Source organism: Sturnira hondurensis, unplaced genomic scaffold (assembly GCF_014824575.4).
Source record: "Sturnira hondurensis isolate 20B ecotype Veracruz unplaced genomic scaffold, ASM1482457v3 Scaffold0004136, whole genome shotgun sequence".
NCBI lineage: Eukaryota > Metazoa > Chordata > Mammalia > Chiroptera > Phyllostomidae > Sturnira > Sturnira hondurensis.
The window spans coordinates 19,109,637-19,136,485 of record NW_028076767.1 but is presented as its reverse complement, the minus strand read 5'-3'; the positions used below and the strand labels follow the sequence as shown (position 1 = coordinate 19,136,485).

Here is a 26,849-nt window from a genome sequence, read left to right as displayed (position 1 = left end):
AAAAAAAAAAAGAAATACAAACTAGGTTTTTATACTTACTTTTTCTCCCAGATTATTTTTTCTTTTTTTTAAATATATTTTATTGATTATACCATTACAGTTGTTCTATTCCCCCCTTCATTCCCCTCCACCCACACACTCCCTCCCCCACCATTCTCCCCCCCTTAGTTTATAACCACGTGTCTCAAGTTCTTTGGATTCTATATTTCCCCCACTATTCTCGCCCCCCATCTATTTTCTACCTACCATCTATGCTATTTTCTGTGCCTTCTCCCCCCTTCTCCTCCTCCCACCCCCCTGTTTCTAACCCTCCATGTGTTCTTCATTTCTATGGTTCCACTCCTGATCTAGCTGTCCTCTTGGTTTGCTTTTGTTTTAGGTGTGGTTGTTAATAACTCTGAGTTTGCTGTCCTTTCACTGTTCATCTTTTTCATCTTCTTTTTCTTATATAAGTCCCTTTAGCATTTCATATAATAAGGGCTTGGTGATGATGAACTCCTTGAACTTGACCTTATCTGAGAAGCACTTTATCTGTCCTTCCATTCTAAATGAAAGTTTTGCTGGATAAAGCAATCTTGGCTGTAGGTTTTTGGATTTCATGACTTGGAATACTTCTTTCCAGCCCCTTCTTGCCTGTAAGGTCTCTTTTGAGAAATCTGCTGACAGTCTGATGGGTACTCCTTTGTAGGTGACTGTCCCCTTATCCCTTGATGCTTCTAGGATTCTCTCCTTCATTTTGGTCTTGGCTAATGTAATTATGATGTGCCTTGGTGTGTTCCTTCTTGGGTCCAACTTCTTTGGCACTCTCTGAGCTTCCTGGATTTCCTGGAAGTCTATTTCCTTTGCCAGACTGGGGAAGTTCTCCTTTATTATTTGTTCAAATAAGTTTTCCACTCGTGGCTGTTTCTTTCCCCCTTCTCCCAGATTATTTTTTAAAAGATTTTATTTATTTATCTTTAGAGGGGAAGGGAAGGAGAGAGGGAGAGAAATATCAATGTATGGTTGCCTCTCATGTGTCCCCTGCTGGGAACTGGCCTGCAACCCAGGCATGTGCCCTGACTGGGAATCGAACTGTGATACTCTGGTTCGCAGGCCCGCGCTCAATCCACTGAGCTAACCAGCCAGGGCGATCTCCCAGATTCTTGATTAGCAGGACCTTTAGTTTTCTCTGTTTGTTTTTCACAATCAATTTTGTCACCAGGGTAAATCCAAATGAAAAATGAAAGAGGTTTGTAAAATAGATTAATTTTATCCAAACTCTTCTTTCTTCATATCACTTTACTCAATTGACCCCAAACTGCTTAGAGTTTACCCCTTGTTCGCCTAATGCTCTATGGCCCAGTCTTGTTCTTCTGTTCTGACCTGCTTCTTATAGCTCCTTAAAATTGATCTTTCAATTTAAATCACCTTTCCCTCATCACTGTCACCCCCTCACTGCTGTCTCTGTGCCTATTTTGTTTCTCTCTCCTGGAATGACCTTCCAGCTTTGGTAGAAATGGAACCCTTTTCATTCCAGCCCTCTGGCTTTGTCTGGAGAGCCCTTCCTGACTACTGTAGCCAACTCTGACTTCTTTCTTTCCTGCTCACATCTTTCCTTCCATTTCCCAGATTATCCAATGCTCCGATAGAATTTATCTCCTCAGCTGGATGGTCATGCCTTCGTGGAGAGGAATAGTATAATGTCATTCATCAGTTGTGGGGGATATGGAATTGGCAGAAAATGGCAGTGTAAAGTTGTCTTTGTCGTCCTGACTCAACCCTAATCCTTATAGGTGAAGGTAAACCTAATTCCCAAGCAAAGAGTATTCGTCTTTATTCCATAAAAAGACTGCACCTGAATAAGTTGATCTACCACGTTCAGCCTAAGATCTCAGATTTCCCACAAAGGAAGGACTTGTTCTCTTCAACAATCAGAAGACACAGAAACCATATTCACAGAGTTTTCCTAGGGGAAGATGACTGTGAGTCAAGGATGCCATACCTCGCCTGGTTCTCACCTATGTTTGAACATGATAGGAGGACATACTGGACCTATAAAGGCTCAGAAAGAATTCCACTCTGGCAAGGTGGCTCAGTTGGTTGGAGCGGCATCCTGAACATCAAAAGTTTAACAGTTTGATCCCTGTATGAGAGGCCACCGATCGACTGATGTTTCTCTCTCTCGTCAATAAACATATCCTTGCGTGAGGATTTCTAAAAAGAGAGAATTTTATACCCTGATCTTTTTTGAAACAGTGAACAACTAGGAGGTGAATCAAAATAGACATTCACGAATGTAGAAGACACGATATAACATAGGCTGGTGATGACCATTGGATTCAGGTAATTGGTGATGTCAGCCTAAATTTTTAAAAAATCTTAAAGATTGTAAAAGCTATTATAAATTTAGAAGAAAACACTAAAACTCTAGTTAATAAAGGGGAAAACTTGGCCCTGGCTGGTGTAGCTCAGTGGATTGAGCGCGGGCCTGTGAACCACACAATTGCGGTTTGATTCCCAGTCAGGGCACATGCCTGAGTTGCAGGCCAGTTCCTGGCAGGGGACACATGAGAGGCAACCATACATTGATATTTCTCTCCCTCTCGCCTTCCCTTCCCCTCTAAAGATAAATAAATAAAAATATTAAAAAAATAAAATAAAGGGGAAAACTTCTGTGGACAGTTACTCTGAAGAAGAACAGTCACAAACTAATGAAGAAATTATAAGATGACACCCTTGCTCTATTGGTAGTTAAAAAAAGGACAATAATGACCTCGGAGGAATTTTCTCTTACTGAAGAGAAGAGTTGTGAAATGAGAGTCATCAGTACTGGTTGGACATTTATCGAACGACCCCCTAGTGGCCTTAAACAAATCACTTTCAGCACTCAGTTTAGGGCTGTCTTTCAGGAGGTCAGCACGCAGCATCTTTGCTTCTTCGCATATCACTGCCTCCAAAATTCTATCACTGCCTAACTGCTTTTCATTGATCCAAACCAGCAATAATTTTTCTTTTTCTTTTTTCCCAATTTTTTTATTTAATTATTTTTCAAGTACAGTTTTCTGTCCAGCAATAATTTTTCTACCACTTTAATTGCCTGTGATTGCTGTTTTGTGAGCATTTTCACACCTTAGCAACATCAGCACTCTTCGTGGTCTCTTTATGTAGTAAAATTGTGCTAATTGTCAATTTCACCATGCCACACTGGGAGACAGATCAGACACGTGAGCATCTCTATCATACTTGGCAATTATTTTTTCAAAGCTCTACTGTTGTTCTCACAATGTTCCTTTTTCACTTTGCTGCTATCACTAACCTTCTTGGGAACCATGGTGACTTACTGTATGTATTTAATAATAACACGCAGCAACAAAAAAAACACCAGGGAAATATTCATAGCCCCATGTCCTGAGATGTTAGCCATGAGAGGTACAGCGGTACACTGGCTCACACTTGTGCCTTCTTCCTTTTGTTTGTCTCCTTAGAGTCACGTGACTGACCATACAGGAGTCAGCATGAAACCGATGTTTTTTGTTCAACAGCTGAGACACTTTTTCCATGAACAACTGGATTGAGAACTGAATTGGTAAAGATGGGAGACATTCAGGCACCGAGCCTGGACTAGGTATGGGAGTGAGCCCGTCACCTGGTGAGACCTCAGCATGGACACTGAGTGATGGACAGCTGGGCAAGGATGAAAAGCCCTCCATCTCATCACGTCCATCTAACAACTCCAAAGCAAACACTCTGCACAGAAGGCTCCAGGAGTTAAGGAGGAAGGGATTCGCTTAAGCCGGATGAGTCAATAACATATTTCAAACGGTGTATCATGAATGTCATAAAACGTCTTTCAAAATGTCTTTCATTTACTGTGTCCTGCTTTGACCTGGTGTTGTCATCTGTACCATGAATGAGGGGACTCAAGGAACAGTGACTGAGGAAACCACTCAGTCTGCTGTGAGTGAAGGCGAGAAAGAGGGTGCCTTGGCCTCAGTTTTGGGAGCCTCAGTTTTGGGAGCGTCAGTTTGGGAGCCTGGCTCTGCCCATTCCTCACTCTTTGACAATGGACAGCGCCCATGCCCTTTCTGGGCCTGTTTTCCCGTCTGTAATAATACTAGCATTAGTTACTGCTGACAGGCAATTTTCACAAATGCTTGTGGAATCCTTATAGCATCTTTATGATATAAAAGCGACTTAGTCCCACTTTACAAATGAGGAAACTAAGACTCAAGAGCGAAAAAATTTCACCAGAGGTCATAGAGCTAGTCTAGAGTAGAGTCAGGATTTAAATCGAGTTCTGCCTTATGCCCAAGCTTGTAACCTTGCCACCACATCACAAATTTCTTTTAGAGCAGATCTGAGAGGCCTCCTTTGTGGGCAAGAGGGTCACTTTTGTGTTGCACTGAGAAGGCTTGCCCCCGAAGACAGATGTTCTCCATCCTTTGCTTCAAAAGCTGAGGCACCCAACCCCTCAGCCTCAATTTCAAAAAAGTATTAAAAAATGTATTTCAGCCCTGGCTGGTGTAGCTCAGTGGATTGAGTGCAGGCCTGCGAACCAAAGCATTGCCAGTTTCCCAGTCAGGGCACATGCCTGGGTTGCAGGCCGAATCCCCAGTAGGAGGTGTGCTAGAGGCAACCGTACATCGATGTTTCACTCCCTCTCTTTCTCCTTTCCTTCCCCATCTCTCGAAAATAAATACAATCTTAAAAAATAAAAAAAAATATCTTTCATATTACTCTAATAACCCATGTTTGTAAAATAAATAAAGAAATGCATAAATAAAACAATGCCTCTATTTAGAGATAACCATTGCTCACACATTGGTTCTTTTCCCTCTAGTCTTTGTTCTGTGTGACTAGATATAGATATAGATGATATAGATACATGGTCAGCCAACTACCCTCTTTGTGGTAGATAGAGCTTCTTGAAGGGACAATTGAGTGGTACACTTCTCTGTCTGCCACATCAGTCATTGCACTATTCCGGGCAAAAATAGGACACCCACAGAGTCCCAACCATGGGGACCTTATTATGTTGATCTTCTACCCGCCATCCTCAGATGCAGCCTGAGTCTGCTGCTGCCTACTCCCTGTTTCTTTGGGATGTCCTGAGCCCTCCTTCCCCAGGGCCTTTTCTGTTGGCCTGCCTGGAAGACAGTCAATTCTCCATACATTTGTGGTAAAAAAAAAAAGATGAATAAATGAACACATGACCCGTTCCTTGAAGTCTTGCTCTCATCTCAGCATTACCAAGAAGCTGTGCCAGATATCCCTGGCGGAAATCAGTCTTTCTCTGACCCCAAAGCTGGCTGTTTGGGCTCTGTTCAGCTCTAGGTTTGAGGATAACAGCTTCTGCTTCTAATTTGTCAGCTCTTAGGAGCTGTGTCTCCATTTTCCTGTCTCCCTGGGCCCTTTTTTATGTGCTTTGCAGATTTCATCCTCTCCAAACCCTATGGGGGGGGAGGGGTTGATGCTCTAAGATTCCCATTACAAGCAGTGAGTCTGTGCTCTGAGAAGCTTAGAGCCAAGATTCACAATCAGGAGGCAAATGCCAGCGCCAAGCTGTCACCCAGGACTTGACCCCATTTGGCACATCTGCTCCCTATGAGTACAGGTGAGAGCTGAACACCATTTTAACTTGGGTCATTGGAGAGTAAGGGTTTCCAGCAGGTGTTTCAGGGCCACCACCCACTGAAACATCACTGTGTACCTCCTCTTTGTAGAATATGAACAAGGAAGCCCAGGAGAGGAGGCTGAATGAGCAGACAGGGGCCAGGGTCTAGGGAAAACACAATGCCAGACTTGGAGCCTCCACCCTGGCACATTGTTGTTGGCTTAAAAATGAACTTCACTCTTTTAAAGTAGCTTTAGGTTGACAGCAAAACTGAGCAGAAAGTGCACAACTGTGTTGTGCACCTCCTGCCCCCCACACAGGCACAGCCTCCCCCATGACCAGCACCCCACACTGGAGTGGGATATTTGATACCATTGATGAACCTACCCTGACTCATCATAATCCCTCAAAACCTATAGTTTACACGATGGTTCACTCTTGGTGTTGTACAGTCTATGGGCTTGGGCAAGTGTATAATGACATGTATGTGCCATTACAGCATCATAGTTTCACTTCCCTAAAAACCCTCTGGGTTGAGCTTATTCATCTCCCCTCACTCTTGCCACTGCAGACCTAACCACTGTCTCATAGTATTACCTGTTCCAGAATGTCACATACTTAGAATCACAGTGTGAAGCCTTTTCACATTCACTTAGTAATATGCATTGAAAGTACTTCCCTGCCCTCTCATGACTTGATAGCTCATTTCCTTTTAGTGGTGAATAGTATGCCATTGTGTGGATGGATCACAGGTTTATTTATCCATCCACTTATTGAAGAGCCTCCTGTTGCTCTGAGCTTTGGCAATTATGAATAAAGCTGTCATAAATACCGGTGTGCAGGAGTTTGTGTACCTAATGCTTTTCAACTTCTCTGGGCAAGTTAACAAGGAGCACCATTGCTGGATCACGTTTGGTAACTCTCTGGAAGCTTCCATCAGCATCCTGACGTCCAGATCCACAGGTGCTGCTGTCAGTGGCTCCATTAGTAGCCACGCCTGCAGGCAGAGGGTCAGCTGGATAGGCACACGATTGCCGGACAAAAGGGGCAAAGGTTGGCTTCTCCTGCCAACCTTGGATAGGAGCCAAAGAGAATTGCTTCGTTCCCCCTTCCAGAACCGAAGGTGAAGCCTTGCTCTTTCCTGCTACACTCTCTCCCTCCCAAGCTGAGGAGGGCGGGATGCAGGCCTCTGAGCCATCAGCCCTGGCCCCAGATCCTAGTCTGGGGGACGCCCAGGACAACAAAGGGCACAGGCCACGGGAGAGGCTTCTCTGGCCCTCCCTCTCTCCCTGTCTACAGCCCAGCCATGGCCTTTGTCTCCTCTCAATCCACCCTACACATGACCTGCCAAAGGAAACTTCCTGAAACTGAGATTAGCTGAGATTGTCTCTCCCTCTGGCTCAGAAAACTTCCTTGGCTTCCTAGTACCTAGCTCAGTTGTTCTCTAAGAACTGTCTCGGGTCAGGGGGCCCAAGTCCTTTCCCAGAGGGTCTTCATGATCCAAACAAATTCTAAATTAGTATAAATCTGTTATCTGCCTCCTTACTCTCATTCTCCCACAAGAGCAGAATTTTCTACTCCATGATACGCCATATTGCAAGAGATTGAAGAGAAGATGTGAGAATCCAGCTATTTTTCTATGAAGCCAGCCATAACAGAGACTTCTAAAAATGTAAAACATACTGATTTTTCTTACTAACAATGTTTTATTTTTTATAAGATAGGTCATTTTGTTAAAATGCAATGAAATTATTATTGTTGTTTTAAAAGTGATCAACAAATACATCTTTTTAAAGAATTTTTAAAAAGATTTTTATTATCTATCTATCTATTTATTTATTTTTTAGAGAGGGGAAGGGAGGGAGAAAGGGAGAGAGAGAAACATCAATGTGTGGTTGCCTCTCATGTGGCCCCCACTGGGGACCTGGCCTGCAACCCAGGCATGTGCCCTAACTGGGAATTGAACCTGCGACCCTTTTGTTCACAGCCTGCGCTCAATCCACTGAGCTATGCCAGCCAGGGCCAAATACATCTTTTAAAAAATGTTTCAGTGTTACAGAATCCCAGCCTCTGCAACTCTGAAACAGATGCGTGGTCATGATCGCCTGTGCCAAGACTCCTAATGTTACAGCTGGGCACAGGTAACCAGGATCTTGGTGATCCGGACAAAGAATTGAACCGGACATCCAGAGTTTATAGCAGAGAACATGGGAGCAGGCCAACTTCACGTAGAGATTGACCTCATGGGCTGGAGGGACTCTATTCTTACAAGGCGGATCCTTCCTGGCTAGTGTTGGCAGGCTTTTACTGTGCATGTGGTCGCCCATGATTTTGTTTGATTGGCCACCAGGGAAGGAGTCCCACAATGTTACCAAATGGACCCTTCTCCTGGGGTTCACCTTGCCCATTGCCAGAGAATTATAGCTCCCCATGTTAGAGATTGGTGAAAAGAAAAGGAATTATTTATTCAAGTTATACAGACTTAAGAGTAATGACTTAATGTCTTCATTAAAATGCTAAAGTCCCTTAAAACACCCACAAACGTACACAGTCCTTCCTTCCCTCCTTTGCCTGGTCCAGGGTACCATATCTCAGGAAGAGAAATAGAAGCCCCCAGTTCTTCTCAGTAATCCATGCTCACCTTGCAGGCCTCCCTCAGTTCCTGGCACCATCAGCTGTGTCACCAGGAGCTCCAGTTCTTATTACGAAACCACATGGCACCTTCTCATGGCCCACCATCAAGAGTCCTTTCACCCCTGTCCTTCCTGCAGTGTCTCTCCTACATTTTTCTGAACTGCTAAGAGAGACCTCTGCATCACTGCTACATCTTGTTTTCTGGCTTCCTAAGCTGTGTGGCAAAGGGAGCCCCAAAGCCGTGCGGTTCTCCCCTGCTAAATCCGCCTGGCAATTCTCTGCCAGAGCCACACGGAGATTCCTGTCATGGCTTCCACGCCTGGGTTTAAATCCCAGCGCTAATCTTCTTCTGCAGCCCCACTTCCCACTCCTCCCACCTTTGGCTCCACTCGCCAGAACTCCTGTATTTTACTGCTTTCCTGGGCTGCCTAGTAAGTCTGGGCAGGCGTGGCCGGGTGTGTGGAGCCAATCATCTCCAGGTTCTCATGTAGGCTCTGTAACCAGGGGGAGTTGCCTCCCAGTTACATCTTGGATGGAAGTCACTCCCTTCTCCCTGGCTCAAAGCAGGGCCACAGCTATTTAACATATCTATGAAACCAGTTAAAGGTTATAGAGATGTTAAGTGACTGTTCTAGAGGTCATTAGACTTCTCTCTACACCAGTTACATCAGAATTAGTTTCTTTTATGGCAAATATGGAATCCATCCACCTAGACAAATGTTCCTTGAGGTCTTCAATTTTTGAGAGTGGGCTAAGAAGAAAAAAAAGAATTAGCTCCTGGATAAAAGGATCGTGTCTAAATCATCTCAGTGTGGCATTAAAGGCTCTGACCTCCATTTGACCCTCACATATTTAGGTTGCAGCAGCATCCAGGGCTGGCAGGCCCCTAGGTGACCTCCCAGCCATCCCTCATTTGGTCACTTCTGCTTGCAAGGCCCTCTCCTCCCTTCTCTCCTTGTCATCCTTTCAGTTTCATCTCAATCAGCACCTGCCTTCCCTGGCTGCCCTTACCTCAGGGCTGGGTCAGAGCTCCTCCTCTGAGTTTCATATAATAAGGGCTTGGTGATGATGAGCTCCTTGAATTTGATCTTATCTGAGAAGCACTTTATCTGCCCTTCCATTCTAAATGAAAGCTTTGCTGGATAGAGCAAATCTTGGATGTAGGTCCTTGCATTTCATGACTTGGAATACTTTCCAGCCCCTTCTTGCCTGTAAGGTCTTTTGAGAAATCAGCAGATAGTTTTATGGGAATTCCTTTGGGGGTAACTCTCCCCTTTTCTCTTGCTGCTTCCAAGATTCTCTCCTTATTTTTAATCTTGGCTAATGTAATTACGATGTGCCTTGGTGTGTGCTTCCTTGGGTCCAATTTCTTTGGGGCTTTCTGAGCTTCCTGGACTTCCTAGAAGTCTATTTCCTTTGCCGGATTAGGGGAGTTCTCCTTCATTATTTGTTCAAATAAGTTTTTTATTTCTTGTTCTTTCTCTTCTCCTTCTGGTACCCCTATGATTCGGATGTAGGAACATTTAAAGATGTCTTGGAGGTTCCTGAGCCTCTCTTCATTTTTTGGAATTCTTGTTTCTTTGTTGTGTTCTGGTTGAAGGTTTATTTCTTTCTTCTGGTCTATACCATTGATTTGAGTCCTGGTTTCCTTCCTGTCACTGTTGGTCCCCTGTATATTTTCCTTTATTTCACTTAGCATAGCCTTCATTTTTTCATCTGTTTTGCAACCATATTCAACCAATTCTGTGAGCATTCTGATCACCAGTGTTTTGAACTGTGCATTTGATAGGTTGGCTATCTCTTCATCGCTTAGTTGTATTTTTTCTGGATGGAGCTTTGATTTGTTCTTTCATTTCGGCCATTTTTTTTGTCTTGGTGCACCTGTTACATAGTAAGGGGGGGAGCCTTAGGTGTTCACCAGGGCAGGGCAACCCACGTCACTGTGTTGTGATGCCGAGTGTGGGGGAGGGGTCCAAGAGAGAACAGTTGTGCTTGCTTCGCTCTCTGCCAGTTTTCAGTCACTTCCCCCACTATCCACAATCAAATTGGGCCCTTCTGGTGCTAATTCCCAGGTGGGTGGGTTTGTGTACATTATAGGACCCTGTGGGTCTCTCCAACAAACTCTCCTGTGAGGCTGGGAGTTTCTCCCACTGCCACCCCAACCCCCACTGGTGTTCTCAATCAGATGTCCAAGGCTTTATTTCCCTGAGCTGGAACCCTGGGTTGTGTGGTCTGTCTGGATCCCTAGTTGTTCCTCCCAGTTTATCTGCACTTGGATATGGGACTGCCCAGTCTGCCAGTTGCTGCCTCACCAAGTCCACCAGCCGCCAGTCACCACCTTGCCTCGAGTCCTCTCTGCCCAGCTGCCTGTCTCTGCCCCTCCTACTGGTCTGGATGAATGTTTCTTCTTTAACTCTTTGGTTGTTGGACTTCCATACAGTTCAATTTTCTGTCAGTTCTGGTTGTTTTTGTTTTTAAATTTGTTGTTGTCTTTCTTTTGGTTGTGGGAGGAGGCACGGTGTGTCTACCTGTGCCTCCATCTTAGCTGGAAGTCCCCATTGTTCTTTTTCTTTTAAGTTTTTATTTATTTATTTATCTTTTAGAGGGAAAGGAGAGAGGGAGAGAAACATCAATGTATGGTTGCCTTTCGTGCATCCCCTTCTGGGAGTTGGCCTGCAGGGAACTGGCCTGCAACCCAGGCATGTGCCCTGACTGGGAATTGAACCGCGATCCTCTGGTTCGCAGGCCTGTGCTCAATCCACTGAGCTATGCCAGCCAGGGCTCCCATTGTTCTTGATATATCTTGTCAGGCTCAAGTTAAAGCTGCATCCTGCTATGCTGGATAGGCTGATCCCAGACCCCAGTCATAGCCGGGCATCTGTTTGTCCTCGGTAGGGTTGGCAGGCCATTTCCCAGGCAGGCATTTTCCCAGGCTACAGTTTCCCACAGTACGGTTTTCCCACCTGGTGATTTTCCATTTTCCCTAGGTCTCCCTAGGTCTGTCAGTCCCCTCATCCCCTCAAAGTGTCCTCCTCTTCCCTGAGACCTGAGACCTTCTTCATGGGGTGCCACCACCTCCAGAAATCCCTCACTCCTCTTTGAGGTCTGGGTTGAGTGAGTGAGGAGCTAGTCTGGGCAGTGCCAGGTTCACAGTGGGAGAATGTTTCCTCACTTCTCCACCTGTCCCCTTTCCCCTTCATTGGCCCTGTTAGTCACTGGTGGGGTTGAATGGCCTTGGCTGTACCCACTCCACATCCTAGCTCTACTCACCTGGAAGCCATGCATTTGATCCATAGCCCATCACTTCTCTCTCAAGTGCCAGGTATCTGGCTCTAGTTAACAGAAAATAATGACAAGTCTTCTATAGGCCCCCATCCTGGGTTGCCAGAATTTTCCCATTCACCCATCTGCTCAGCAATCCTGGAGATGGTGTCTGTATAATCAAGAAATACTTCATTCATTCATCTACTCATTCATTCACTCAACATTGGTTAGTACCTGTACAGTATCTGGTTTTCTCTGGGCACTGAATGCTGAGCAGAGGAAGGCACCTGCTCTCAAGCATCTCACAGAGAGATAAGTAAGAAAGCTGAAAACCACAAGGATGGGAGCTGACATTTTCTGAGCACTCTGTCTCTGTTGGACAATAATGACAAGGGAGCTTGGTAAGACCTGTAAGTCAAAAGCACTGTGTCTTTTTCAGGGAAGCATTGAGGGGAGGCCCCCACTTAGCTGGGAGGTGACTGACGAGCAGTGTTATAGCTGAGGAGGGCTTAGCTCACTGGAGACACAGAAGGAAAGACGCCCCGCGTGGATAGAACAGCATGAACAAAGGTTTGTCATAGATTCAAATTGGTTACTGCCCGTAGGGAAAAGGGAGTAGTCAGGTTCCCTCATCTGGATGTCCACACAAATGTAACTTAGCTGTGTTCATACAACCTCGAGTAGGGGCCCGCCAGCATAGAATGACGCTCTGTTATATAACTGAAGGTCAGTATTGGCACCTTGTCAGCTCTGTGTGCATTTAGTGTGTGAGGAAGTTGGGACTTCCCACCACATGACTCACCGCTTGCTGTGCTCATGGATGGCCCCACCCCAGAATAAAAGCATGTCAGACGTCCCAGCAGCTCCACAAATTTTCTGCCATCTGCCCGAATCCCGTGTGAACCTGCCCAGCTTGGACCAGTCACAAAACAGTCGGTGCCAGCAGGATTTGCCACAGTACGGTATGAATATGGAGGAGATGTCAACCCCCTTGGAGCAGGGTCTGGAGAAGGGTGGCTGGTCACCAGTATGTGGTATCCAGTGGCAAGACTCCTGGCAGCGTGGGAATCCCCCCAGATTTGGCCCAATGTTAGTGTTGCGTCTGATAAGGTAGAGAAGGCCCTGTAGGTGGTAGGGGAGACCCTGGAGAGGCCGAGTGCCCAGGCGACAGTGGGGGTTGGGGGGTGAGGGTCTGGGTGTTTTTTTCAGCTTTGCAAGCTGAGACAGAGACCACTTCGAGAAGCAGTGAAGTTACATGAACTCCGAGGAGAGGAAGCTCTGGAGGCTTGGTTCACGCCCTGGAGGAAGACCTCTGAATGGCTGAGCAGTGGTGATACCCTCTGGGATTGCAGTGAACAATTGGGGCGGGGAGTGGGGGGAGAATGGTGGTGGGAAGGAACTGGGTTCCTCACCCACTTGCCCAGCAGTGATACAAAAGTTGAAGTCACAGCCGCCGAGGATGCCTGGGGGCAATCTGGCTGGCCTCTTCCAGATGCTTGAGCACAAAACCTATCCTCTGTACATGCAGTCTGAACTAGTCGATCTCGGGAATCAGTTTCACCAGAGGCCCAGGGACCCCTTGGCAGCATGGCTCTTACGCCTTCGGGATTTAGCGGTGGACTGCATCTTGTGCACTGACAGTGAGAGGAGAAAGTTAGCTTCCATCACGACGCACCCCTCTCTGTGCCAATGGCTGCAGAATAGCCTGAGGCTCAGAAGGGGGCAGGGATCGCCTTCTCTGTTGAAGTGGGTCACGGCTGCGATTCATACTGTCTGGGTGGACGCAGGAGACATGCCAGACACTGTGGCCAAATGGCAGTCCCGCACAGACTTAGTACAGACCCTGCGGGGGTTGGGCAAGCGCCAGGCCATGTTGAATCCCGATACTCAGCCCCCGATGCTGAGTGCTTTAGGCAGGAATGAGGGATCTGGTGCAGCAGCAAGCCCCTTCTGCTCCCTTGGATCCCGCCTGGCTACCTTGGCCCTGCATGTTGGGCACCGTATTAATGATGGATGGCAATGGTGGTGAGTCTAGGGGAGGCAGGGACTCACCGCAGCAGGAAGGAGTGCAGCTGGTGTCCAAGACTTCCCCTGTGTCTGAGTCAAACAGCACCCCAGTGTGGGTGACCAGGACACATAATGGTCAGACCTTTCAGAGACAGCAGTAGATGAACTAAGATTGATAGGAAGCCTAACACCTACTTACTAGAACTTTGGAAACAGTTGCAAGCTGACCGTCATTTCCTGTGGCCCCAGAAGAAGGCGGCGGTGAGGAGGAAGCAGCCTAATGTCACACAGCATGCCATTGGCAAAAGGAGTCAGGTAGAACAGGGACAAAACAGGCTTAACAAGAAGCGGCCAAAACGCAATGGCTTAAGTGAGTTAGTTCATTCCTTTCTGCCAGAGAGCCGAGAGGTGGGTGGTCAGGGGCTGTTGGAGCAGTAGTGCCATTCCCAGTGCCCAGCTTCCACCTCTGGGCTCAGGCAGTTGTTCCACTTGTTCCTGTTTCTAATTGGAAAGAAGGGGGAAAGGAGGTCTGGAGGGAGAAAAGGAGGGAGCCCTCTTTTCTTTTAAAGCACAAAGTGGAATTTGTAGCATCACTTCTGCTTATATGCCACTGGCTAGACTTTGTCACATGGCCATGCTTGCTGCAAGGGAGACTGGGAAATGTAGTCTCTGGCTGGGGGGGCATGCACACTGCTAAGCCTGAGGCAAGGAGAGAAGAATGATCACTGAGGAGCAGTCTTTCCATAAAGACAAGCTGGAAACCCAAGATTCTCCAGGACCACAGGTCTCTACCAAATCTGGGTTTTCATCAGTCAGTCAACAAACACCAGGGTAGCAGGCACAACAGTAATTCAGCATTCAGGGGCTGAGATTCATCTTGTGTTCACTAGGTGTCAGGTCCTGGTTACACACTTTTCACTCATTGGCTCCTTTAATCTCCACAAGAGCCTAAAGAGGGAGGTTTTACTGTCAATTCCATTCGACAGGTGAGAAAACTGAGACTCTGAGAGGTGAAGTGGCTGGGGTTGACTTGAGCTTAGACATGCCCAACTTCTGGGCCTTGCCCTGTAGACAGGTGCCCTGTGGCAAACCTGAGCCGCAGTCCTCACAAGGGTGCTCCAGACCCCTTCAGCCCCCCCCCAAGGGCCTCAGGGGCCCCTGACATGACTTGACCTGTGAGTCAGCCCTCTCCAGAGGTCCCTGGGAGAACCGGCAGCTGGGTGCAGGTCTCTGCGCGGCCTTGGCCTCTCTGGACCTGAGTTTCCTGTGGGGACGAAAGCAGTCCCTCCTCCACAGAGTTGTGCAGTGTAACGAGATGGCCACTGGGCAAAGGGGGCAAAAATTATTTGGGCCTCTTGAGGGGGAGAGTCAGGTGCCCTACTGGAAAAAAGAGGCAGCTGGGATCTTGACATGGGGCTGATGCTGGCATGTGGACCAAGTGGCGTGTCTGCACAAATGAACGTGACTGGGGAATGGGCGGTGTGAAACTGAGGGCCTGCATGTGGTGAAGGAAGAACAGCCTCAGGAAGACCTCCTCTGTCCTGGGCAGAAGAAAACAGGGCCTGCCGAGATCTGGCGAGAGGTGGCCAAAGCGCCAGGGAGCTTGGATGTCACCTCTCTGAACAAAGGCACTCATAGTGTGGGTTCAAATTCTGCCCCTGCAACTTGCTCACTGGGTGGCCTTGAGAAGTCACTTTGCCTCTATGAGCCTCGGTTTCCTAACCTGTCAACTGGGGACAACAACAGTATTTGGTATAAGGATGTTGCGAAGAATTAATGAGGACACATGTTCCAGCAAAGGCAGCCCTCCATGATGGTGGTTGTCTTAGCACAAACGGTGATAAACTGTCTTGATCGTGGCCCGGTGCAGCCTGGGGGAGAGCTGAGTGCTGGGGTGTGGATGGAGGGCCCTTGGGCAGAGAGGGGAGCTGGTCTCCATGGGACAGCTGAACACCACCAGGGCCCTTGGCCTCACCAAGCAGGTGGGGCTTTTTTGTGCGGCCCACCAGGTGGGTGCACAGGCGCTCAGGACTAGCAATGGGAGAGATGGATGAGATCTGGGGACTGGAGACCATGGGTGTTCTCAGGTAGTACTTGAAGAGATTTCAACCCCAGCAGAACTCTGGCCATTCAAAGGACATGGAAGGGCAGGCTGGAATGTGGCCCAGACCTCTGACCTGGCGTCATCACTCTGCCTTGTACTCCTGCATCCAGCCAGCTCAGGTGCCCCCCAATCCTCCACAAGTCCTCTCAGAGTCCCTGGGGGTACAGGAATGGAGGGAAACACCAGATGGGGTCGTCACAAGAATGTGGCTGTCCTGTTCCCACTTCCTGCCTGGACCAGGGTAGGTGTTCTCTATGTACCCACTTAATGTGTGAGTAGGTGAGTCAAAGGTTCTACACTGCCACACACTGGCCCTCTGTGCCCAGCGTCCCTATTTGTAAAACAAGAAGGTGGGCTGGATAGTCACAGATGTGTCTTCCAGTTCTGGATCCAGGTCTCTGCTGCCCTAGCTACACTTCCCTCGCCAAATCCCAGATGGAAGGAAGGCAACGGGTCACAAGGAGGATGCTGAAGTAGCTTTAATTGCTGAGGGTGGAGGGTGACAAGCATAGAGACTTCTGTGTCAACTGTGAAGCCAAGGAGTAGCTGAGAGGGGTCCTTCTGGCTGGACTCAGGCTTTCACTCCAGTCAGATGGTGGCAGCATCTTCCCAAAGGGAGATGCTGTGAGGAAACAAGGTCTGACAACAGGGAAGTAATCTGGAAGGAAACCACAGGGAGTTAGGCCACGGACAGTAAAGGGGCCCTTATGCACACCTGCTATTCACCACCCAGCTGCTGCCCAAGTTCTTTCCCACAATTCCCTGTGAGGTCTAAGGCCTTGTTGATGACAGGACTGGTACCCATGGTTTGGGGTCTTTCTTTGGCACCTGACATTGAAACATCCTTAGTCCCTCACCCTCCCCTCTCCTCACCTTGGGAATAATGGCAAAAAGACTAATCAGAGCCCTGGTTGCATAGCTCAGTTGGTTAGAGCATTGTCCCATTACATGAAGGTTGCTGGTTCAATTCTCAGTCAGGGAACATAACAAGAAACCATCAATGAATGTATAAATAAGTGGAACAACAAATCAGTGATTCTCTCTCTCTCTCTTTAAAAACCAATTAAAAAATTAAAAAAACTGATCAAAGCCCAGCACTGGAGTTGGGGTTTGGGGCTCTGTACATAATGAGGACCATGGACTAGTCTGAGGTCAGTGTCAAGGCCCCCACCTGTGACTAATATCAAGGCTTAACCAATAACTGGGGCCAAAGCTTAGCCTGTGGCTAGGATCCAGGCTCAGTATAGCTATGTGATTAGGTCCTGGGTTTTAGTGTGAGACCAGGATCAGGGAGCAGCTTGGGACTAGGGTCAGGATTTAGTCCAAGACCAAGATCCGCAAGACCAGAACCCAGTTTGCTGCAAGCAAAACAAGAGAACCCAAGCTTTGCTTTGGCTTTACCACATTCCCCTGAGGAAGAGCCTCATCCTTTCTTAGCATGGGGCACACAGCCTGGTGCCTCACCAGCGGGGGTCGTGACAGCAGTCCTTCTCATGTGCCCTCGTTAGGCAGATGATTGATGCTTTGAGAGTTCATGCACAAGTGCAGCTGGAAGAACAAAATCAATAGCGGGCCTCAGTCTCCACCAACTAGAAACCAGACCCCAATGCCTACCACTCTCCAGTGGGTCAGCCTGACAGCCATAGACCTCAGGCATGTCTCTCCACCTCCCTGAGCCTCAGTTTGTTCATCTGTAAAATGGGCACAAAATGGTACCTATCCCACAGGGCTGTTGTGAGAATCCAATGAGAGGGTGCATTCAGATCGCAGAGTGATTGCCCAAGGAACTGGACCTGTGGCTATTTTTATAGAAGGGCCAGCTCCAGAACTCTGACACATTCACTTAACCCATTTCCTTTTCTCCAACATTCCCAGCAACCCGACCATGCCTGGAGACCTGAAGGCTAAAGGAAGCCTCCAGTGGTAGGGGAAGCCTCAGCACCTCATAAGAAGGAAGAGAGGAAGGAAGGTGCCTATTAGCAATGCTCACCAGATATTAGGCTCTTTAAGCCTTTTCCTTTAATCCACTCACCAACCCCACAATTTTTATAATCTTGTTTCACTCGGGAGCAGCTGAGGCTCAAAGAGGCACAACCACTGCATCAAGGTCCTATGGTTGCTAAGTAGCAGAGCCAGGGTTTGAACTCAGATCTGGCCCATTTTCTTTCTCACATTATTCTGTCACGCAGCTTCTGTGGGTCAGCCGACGGATAACAGGAGGGAGCTCTCAGCAGCCCACAGAACCCCTTTCATTCTGCGAGGACCCTTCCAGCTCCACCCTCCCAACTTGCTCAGGATGTTAGTTTCTTCTTCTCTAGGATCCCCTGCCCAGACCAGCCTGTGGGGTGGGCGCAGAGCTGCATGCCCACCCTGGGAAGGCTGCATAGGGAATGCCTTCACTTCCCCAGACTATGACTTACCGATGGTATTCTCAACGTAATTCACACCCAGTGATTTGGCAAAGAGGCTGATCAATGGGCAAATCTGAGAGAGGGGAGAGGGGGAGAGAAGAGGGAGGAGGAGGAAAAAGGACAGATCTGTTATCAACCGGGAGCAAACTGGCAGCCACCCACAGAGCTACTTTTCACATGGGACCTTAGGACCTTTGACCCTTAGGATTCTGGAACACTAGAAAGTTAGAAGTCCAAAATCTGAGAACCTTAGAGTGCTAGGGTTCTGAAACCTACAACCTCAAGTCCTAGCACCTTAAGAATCTTGAGCATTAACATCGCAGGCTCCTGCACTCTCGGGGACCTGGAGTTTTAGAGTCCAATAGGACCTGGGAACCATAGAGCAGTGTTTCTAATGATTTTCTTACAGTTATCTGGGGATCTGGTTGAAATACAAAGTTCATTTCCATAGGCCTGAGGTGGGGCCTGAGAGTCTGCATTTCTAACAAGCTACCAGGCGAGGCCTGCGCTGCTGGCCTGAGGGCCACACACTGAGCAGTGAGACTCTAGTTCTCTGAATCACAAGGACACCAGGAGGATTGTCCTTTCTTTCACCCAGGTTCCTGGCCCCCTTCCAGAATAACTGCTTCAGAGTCTTTGGAACTGTGGGCACACAGTGCCCATGGTTCTGTAGGGTGCCCAGGAGTCCTGCACGAGGCACATATGATTTGGGATGATGTGCAAATAAAAAACCTATTCTATAGGTTTGTGTTTATTTTTAAAATTAATTTGATTATAAGTGATACTAATTTCTATTTATACCAAGGATATGAAGTTTCCTTTTAAAAATAAGCATGTTTAAATAAATTTAAGTAAGTAAAATTGGGTTGACTAAAGGGAAACATTAGCTAAAAACAGATAGGTAGTATATAAATATGATAGATAGTTAGTTCAGGTTTGGGACTCAGTGATTTCAGCTAATGCCGGGCCTCTGCTCCCCTTCCCCCATCCCTCCAGGCTGAGCCACGCGGGGCAGGTTCCAGCTGCCGGTCCCGTGAGAAGTTTGCACCTCAAAAGGAAAGGGGCATGGAGAGTACACCTAGGCCTGTAAAGGCCGCATTGCCCCCACCAGGACTAGCTCTGGGGTGGAGCCCCACATCCTCCACCCAGGAGTGGAGGACTCACCTGATTCTCCACCAGGGCGGACAACGTCTCACTCAGGAAGTTGGATGCAGTGTCTGCGAGTTGGTTGGCCAGTTCATTGCGTCTGGAAAAGAGAGGAAACTAATGAAGCCTGGGCAAATGGGCAGAGCTGCCAAGCAGGAGGGGCTGGGGAGAGGGTGGGGGATGGCGGAGCACCTTGAAGGCCTGTAAACGAACCCAGGGCCACTGAGATGCCTTAAAAAAGAAAGACTGTATATATTTACTTTTAGAGAGAAGGGAGGGAGAAAGAGAGGGAGAGGAACATCGGTGTGTGAGACATACATCATTCGGTTGCCTCTCACATGCCAGAGACCCAGGCATGAGCCCCGGCTGGGAATCCAACCAGCGATCTCTCTCAATTCACAGGCAGGAGCTCAGTCCACTGAGCCACACCAGCCAGAGTCGAGGTGTCTTTCTAAGCACAGACAGAGTCTCCCTCTATCCAGAAGAATCATCACTTACAACCCTCTGTCTGGAGTAGCAGCTCATCCCAAAACCTCATGAGAGTCTCATCACAACCCAGTTCATTCAACAAATGTTACAGAGCTGGAACTACATGCCAGGGGCCAAGCTAGGCTGGGGACACGAGGATGAGCAAAGTGCAGACAACTCCTAACCTGGCACCTAAACTTTAAACAAGTCTTGCTGAGGCTGATTCCTTCCCACCTTCAGCTCCAAACACAACTGTCACCTCCACAAGACAGCCCTCTCTCACTGCTCCCTGAAGGGAGAGCTTTGCATCATGCTTCCCTGATACGTGTGCTGCTCCGCCTAGGGCTTCTGCCATCTGACACATTGCTTGAGAGCTCTTTATCGATGGACTGAGTGCTCGCCTGTCTGCCTTTCCCTCAGGACAGTAAGCCCCACAAAAACAGGTCCTTGCCTGTTCTCAGCCAACAAAGTCTCCAGAGCGTGGAACACTGCCTGCCAGGACATAGCAGATACTCAGTCCATTTGTAGATGAGAGAATGAATGAAGTGAACATACAATTAAAGGTGTAATGACAACTTGTGACAAAAACTCTGAAGGGTGAGAGTAGACACTTTTGAGAGAGGTTGAGAGGAACCTCATTTTAGAGCCTGAAGGAAGAGAAGGGCATTGAAGTGGAGGGGAGCACAGGTATTCCAGTAGCTGGGACAGCTGTGCACCAGTCTGCAGGTGGGAAAGAGCGGACCAGGGCACAGAGCAGAGGCTAGTGTGTCTGCCCGGGGTGAACAAGGGGGGAATGAAGTGAGATGAGGATGGCACAGATCACGCAGAGCCTGGGTGACCATGGGGAGGACTTGGGATTTCGTCCAAAGTGGGAGGAAATGCCTTGAGAGGACTTAGAGCGGCAGGGTGGAATGCCTTCCCCCGTGTTACAGATGAGGACATGGAGACCCAGAGTGGCAGGATGAACTCCCGGGGCAAAGCGTACCCAGGGGAGCTCAGGCCTTTCCAACCAAGAGCAGGCCTTAGAACCGTTCTCTGGTTTCACGGGGGTCTTCAGGTAACCCTGATGGGGGTAGGGTGGATTGACCTCTGCCGAGGTCCAGGCTTATTCCCTGCCGAGGCCAGTCTGCCCCAGCCCTCAGCTTCCAGAGCATCTCTCCTCTCCCAGCCATGGCCAGGGTGGCCTTTTCTCCCTCAACCCTCTTCCTGGGGCCAAACCGGCTCTTTTAATCACACAGTTTAAGGTGCAGATTTTCGTGGATTAACAGGGATCAGTGATTTTAATGGAGAGGATTATGTTTTCAAGATACCATTTCAGGAACTTTCCAGTGGGTGGAGAATGATTTGGGGACAATCTGAAATTAGAGCCCTTGGTGGGCATTTATTCCTCTTCCCCCTCCCAACCAGAGGCAAGAAGGTAAGTATAATCGATGTCGGTGATTGATGTCGGCATAGCAGTGAAGGGGTATTTCTTCAAGAAGATATAGCAATCCTAAATATGCATGCCCCTAACAACAGAGCTTCAAAAAGCAAGAAGCACAATTCTGGTAGAGCTGAAGAGTGAAATAAACAAATTCACAATTATAGCTGGAGATGTCAACACTCCTGTCTTGGTCATAATGGAGACAACAAAGAGACACAAAGTCAGCACGGATATTATTATTATTAAGAGCTTAGTTTATGCCAGACTCTATGCTAAACACTTGTATTTTATCACTTGGTTAGCTCAGCAGCCTATGAGTAGGTGTTATTGTCAACTTCAGTTTACAGATGAGAAAACTGAGGCTCAGAGAGGTTATTACAAGGTTATAAATTAGTAACAGAGCTGGTATTTGAACCGAGGTCTGTCTGACTACAGAGCCTAAACCTGTTTTCACCACATTGTGTCACCTCCCAGGTATAGGGCTAAATTTAGGGGTCCTTGACTCACCTGAGAGCCTAGCTCTACTGAAGTGGGTGGGACTTACCCATCCAGCAAGGTCAATGAGATGGTAGCTGGGTCGCTGGAGCAACTTGACGGGACCACGCTGGATTTGCCATCCTTGGTTTCAATTTTGACACTGTTCAAGAGGTCCACGGAAAGCTTCAGGTCAGCTGTCTTTCCAATGACAGGCCTGCAGGAAATAAGATCCGCTGTGAAGAGAGGTCTGGAAGACCTTCCACTTGCCTGTGTGGACATTATCCAGGATATCTGTGGATAATGTCAACCTTGTTAATGTTTTTTATGGGATTCACATATTTATATTACGTGCTCCTTCTTGGCCATGTAGGTTTGGTTCATATGAAATTTTTCTAGAGAATTACGCTGATAACTAAAATAATGATAGTTAACATTTATTGAGCAGAAATTATGTTAGGCACTTATAAAAGGCATTTTGCCTGGATCAAACCATCTAATTATTGCATCAAGACAATGAAGGGAAAGCACCACTATTATCCGTATCTCAAAATGAGGAAGCATTGATATAGAGGTTAAGTCACTAACCCAAGTTCTCATAGCTAAAGGATGATGAAATGATACTGTGCTTAATTTACAAAGATTTTTCCACAGGTGCTCATTCTCTTAACTCTCTCTTTTTAAGTAATTAATATACTTTAAAATGATAGTTTTTAACCATCTGATTTCACTTATACGTGGAATCTAACGAACAAAATAAACAAACAAAACAGAAGCAGACTCATGGATAGAGAAAACTGACTGACAGCTGTCAGGAAGGACAGAGGCTGGGGAGATGAGTGAAATAGGTAAAGAAATTAAGCAACAAACAAGCAAACAAAAACCAAAAAACCTCATGGACACAGACAACAGTATGGTGATTCCCAGAGAGAAGGGGGATTGCATGAAGATAAATGGTGATGGAAGGCAACTAGACTTTGGATGGTGGACACACAACGCAATGGTGCAGGCAATGCATTTTAGAACTGTTCTCTTAAAACATAATTTTATTGACCAACTATAACCACAATAAATTCAATTAAAATAAATTAAAGTATAAAACTATATTTTTCACACATGCCCTTTATTATACTACACACCACTATATGCATTTATCTGTAATGGTTACTGTTATTTAAAGAGAATCTTGAGAGACAAAATAATGCTAGAGAAAAATGCGCCAAAGAGTTGTAAATGTCTTCTCCATTTTTGCAAATTTGACTATTAACTAAATGTTATGATTCCAGAAATGCATTTAATGGAGGATTCTTTTTTTAAAGACTTAGTTATGGCCAAAGTTTATTAGAACTTTTTAGAAGGTAGGATTTTAGAGCTTAGAAACGGCCCTTATTTACAGATTGGGCCACAGCGCAGCACAGCAAAAGTGCCTGCTTCCTGTGTGGAGACCCATTGGCTACCCTGCACTGCCTGTCCCGATTCCAGATTCTAACACATACTCACAGGTCCAGTTCGATGTCCGCGGTGATGGGGATGCTCAGGGTAAGTCCGTCCCCATCAGCAGTCAGTTTACTTTTGATATCCAGGATGTTGACATGAGCGAGTTTCACTCTGTGCAAAAAACAGAATTCACTCTTGTCATTCCTCATCGAAACCCATTGGTCAAGCACGTCTCTATACCAGGAGCATGCCAGGCAGTTGGGCCTCATCAGCTTTGCTTTCTTTGGTCTTTACCGTAATCCTCTTCAGAGGTTTGAATGTCTTCATTTCATAGCATGGCATACGGAGGATCAGACAGTTGTGATTTCTCCCAGATTCCAAGGAAGAATAACTGCCAGAGCCAGGATTTGAACCCACCACTGTTTACTGAAAAACTCTTATGTGTGAAACCAGTGGGTGTGAAGACTTCAGTTATATTTCTTCTGAGGGGATTCAAAATTTTATTCTCAGCAATATGTGGAAAAGAAAGTCTTAGTCCCTGGAAAAGGGAATCCAGGTATCAGCGAACATATGGAGGTGTGAGTGAAGAGAACCTTCATCCTGACCCTGAAGTCACAGAATGTGGAAGCTGAAACCCATAGGGTACCAAGAATGGCTCTGTGGCCCCGCCTGTAATTTAGTCAAGCTCTGGTGGACCTGGCCTCAGACTACCTTGGTTCTGTGGGAAGACAAATTTTGTTACCTTTCTGTCTTTAATCTTAAACTTATCCCCTTCCCCAAAGTTATGGAGAGCAAAGATCTCCACCATGAAGCACCTACTCACCCCAGAACACTCTTGTTAATTGACAAGACTTTCGAAACAGCACCAGACAACAGCTCCTCAGCTTTCTGTAACACCTCCCCGGCCAGTTGCCCAAGCTTGGAGTTCTGAAGGTTGTTAAGGTCATTCTTCAGGTTTCCAGCCACAGCTGACAAAAACAATCACTATTTAGTGTTATGTACCACTTATGAAGTACCTACTGTGCACCGGGCACTAGATAAGACTGTTTGCCGATGTTATTTCCTTTAATCTTCCTAACAACTCAGTGAGGTAGATCTTGAAATTGTCTGCATTTTGCAGATGAGGAAATGAAGGATGAGAAGCTTAAGAAACCTGCCTAAAGACACACGGTCGCAGAGCCCCTCGTCCTTCCATGCTGTCTTCATGCTAATACATAGCCATGATTCATCAACAAAGAAATCAGTCAATTAGCCAGGCAATCGATAATGATCATACAGCAACTTCTAGTGGTGACTTGGAGGGTCTCTTGCTCTAAGTGAGATGTCCACACGAGTTTCAGAAACTAGGTCAAAGTGAGAGAGTAAACTAAAATATGGAAAATCTAGAATCAAGAAAAAATATGACTCGCACCCATAAAAGTGACAACCTGCTGTCAGAGGAAGAGAATCCTGCAACAGGCCCAGAAAGCAGGAGTTCACATGGGAGCAGGAGATCAGTGTTCGGTAGAATAAATGACATGACAGGTATGGAATGGTGCACAGGAAAAGAGTTAAGGAGATGTGCATAAAATAACTTCAGTGAGAAACAGCAAGGCAACTACTAAGTCAAGGAAAAACAAGACTGTACCGGAGAAGATATGTAATCACAGCACTACAACTCAGCTGTGCAATGAACAGTATCTACCTGGTCATAACGATGCAAACCGAGGATGCCAATTTAAATAGAACTGTGTCTGGTCTTATAACTCACTGGGTGACCTTAACCCAGACACTTCGGTTTCTGAGCTTAGTTTTCTCAGCAGTGAAGTTGAAGATGGAATCTCTTCTGTATCTTTGAAGGTTGCCTGACAATATCTGAAAGGCAGCCACTTACAGGAGTTACTGAACTCCTATAAAGATGTTTATCATTTTTTTTGGAAAAGGAAGAGAGAGCCAAGTTCTTTTAAGAAATCAGAATTTAAAAAAAAGAGATTCAATTAACTATAAAAGCTGGGATACAACTACCTAGGCTAGGTAGAGTTAACTTCTAATGAATTAATACAAATCAGTAAGAAAAGTAAACAACCCAACAGAAATAATATGCTAAGAATATGAACAACATATTTACATTAAAATATGTAAAAAGCTACAAATATGAAAATGTGAGTGGATTCTCTTATAATTAGAGAAATGTAAAGTGAAATGAATTACAATCTTTCACCTATGAGACTGGCAAACATTTACATCATCCGTACCAATGCTGCTGGGGGAGCAGAGAGAAAGGTATTCCCACCAACTGCTGGAGAAAATGTTAACATAGGGGATTATTTGTCAACAACTACTAGAATTTAAAATGTGCATATCTGAACTTTTGAAATATCACTTTTAGGCACTTATCCTATTCATCTGTTGAAAAAAGTTTGCCATGATATAATATGTAAAGGGATATTCATTTAAGCATTGCTTGTTTGTAGAAAAATAATAAGTGAATGAGCCAGGAAGTGAATAACCAACCACCTTCCCCAGGAAACCACTCAGAAAGGGCGGCCCCTGGTGGCAGCCCCTGGTAATGAAACGTAGTGTTTAGGAGGCAGGGTCCTGGCTGCCACCCATCATCAATCTTACTAACTCACTTTGAACTGTATCCTCAAAGATCTCACGTCCTTTATTGACAACACCATTTAGGTCACTGCCAAGGTCCCCCAACAACGATGCTGAGGTCCCGGTAAGCAGGCCACACAAGAGAACAACTTTCCAAAGCTGAAACATCTTGTCTTGGTACCTGGATATTCTATAGGAGAAACAGGAGTGAGAATTAGCTAGTAGGAAAATTGAATTGGAATTTTTAGTGAACCCTACCGTTCTTACATTTACTATCCCTTTAAGATAGATGCGCCTGTCTCCTGCTTTCCGGATGGGCAGCCCAGGTCGGGAAGCTAGACCAACCTGCCCAGAGACACATGGCTAGTGAGCTGACAAGTTGCGTTTGAAGTCACTCTTGACTACAAGTCGATCTTTTTACAAAAAGGCTTTTTCCACATGCTGGCTTCTTTGCTTGGAAATTTTGTCCTCCTCTTTGCATTTTTTTACCCAAGTCACATCCTATAGACTCTCTGGCTTCAGGAAGACAACACGTCCTCTATGAAGCCTACTCTATGCCCCTCGCTAGAGTCTGGATTAGGGGGTTTCACCCCCCCATTTTTCTGCCTTCATTCTCTGCTGAGTGTCCTGAGTACCAATGACATGATGAGCTGTCCTCCTCTGTCACCAGGCTGTGAACATTTTTTTTTAAATTCTTATTCAAGTAGTTTTCTGTTTTATATTCCCTGCCCTTCCCCACCCAGTGCTCCCCACCTCCCTCCCATTTCCGCCCCCCACCTTAATTATTGTCCATGTGTCCTTTATACTTATTCACGTGAGTCCCTCCCCTTTTCCCCTATGATTCTCTCCCCTCTCCTCCCTATGATTCTCTCCCCTCTCCTCAGGCTGTGAACTCTTTAGAGGAGGAATTGTGACATTTCACTGTTGAATCCTCAGCCCCCCCCCAAAAAAAACCTGCACCCAGTGCAGTTCAATGAATAACTATTTGCTGAATAAAAGTATGAACAAATACATGGCCACCATGTCGTGACCCTGCATTGCTCATCAGTTTGACACTTCCCTGAATACAATCTCTATCTACCTCTTCACTTGCTATGTTCAAAATATTAGCTAACCCAGGCAGCCCCAGTCCTCTGGCTCTTGCTCCCAAAGTCTACTGGAGACCACCTTGTGGGGTGACCTCAGGGGGAAGCCCACCACTCACAGGTTTGGAGTAGGATGCTCGCAAATCCTTGTTTCCCTGCACGGTCTCCTAGCATTCTTCTGGATGGTGCTGGCCCTTATATTGGTGGCCACAGGATGGGAGAC

At 46.6% G+C, this 26,849-nt stretch overlaps 1 protein-coding gene and 1 long non-coding RNA gene across 3 annotated transcripts; one reads left to right on the top strand and one right to left on the bottom strand.

Annotated features, from left to right (window-relative positions):
• Positions 1-1,156: 1,156 nt before the first annotated feature.
• Positions 1,157-19,216, top strand: LOC118985370 (uncharacterized). Its single transcript, XR_005066108.1, has 3 exons — positions 1,157-1,228; positions 11,734-12,453; positions 19,010-19,216. It is a non-coding gene; the product is annotated as an uncharacterized LOC118985370 (long non-coding RNA).
• Positions 16,066-26,849, bottom strand: BPIFA2 (BPI fold containing family A member 2). Of its 2 annotated transcripts, none has more exons than XM_037043869.1 (9): positions 26,746-26,849; positions 25,574-25,731; positions 23,785-23,929; positions 23,025-23,132; positions 21,595-21,741; positions 19,178-19,259; positions 18,023-18,086; positions 17,067-17,150; positions 16,066-16,260 (listed from the first exon to the last, which is right to left on the bottom strand). In XM_037043869.1, exons 2-8 carry the CDS (start codon positions 25,707-25,709, stop codon positions 17,107-17,109), a joined length of 726 nt encoding a protein of 241 aa, XP_036899764.1. In that variant the 5' UTR covers positions 25,710-25,731; positions 26,746-26,849; the 3' UTR covers positions 16,066-16,260; positions 17,067-17,106. The 2 variants fall into 2 exon arrangements, with proteins under 2 accessions (XP_036899764.1, XP_036899765.1); XM_037043870.1 differs by having other exon boundaries at positions 25,574-25,722; positions 26,746-26,844.

Excerpts from the sequence above, each read along its gene's own strand:
- BPIFA2 (XM_037043869.1), bottom strand. The coding sequence starts at position 25,709 with ATGTTTCAGCTTTGGAAAGTTGTTCTCTTGTGTGGCCTGCTTACCGGG. Across the intron at positions 23,930-25,573 it reads CTTTGAGGATACAGTTCAAA|CTGTGGCTGGAAACCTGAAG; the intron begins GTGAGTTAGTAA and ends TGTTTTTGTCAG. Across the intron at positions 19,260-21,594 it reads TCATTGACCTTGCTGGATGG|ACGCAATGAACTGGCCAACC; the intron begins GTAAGTCCCACC and ends TCTCTTTTCCAG.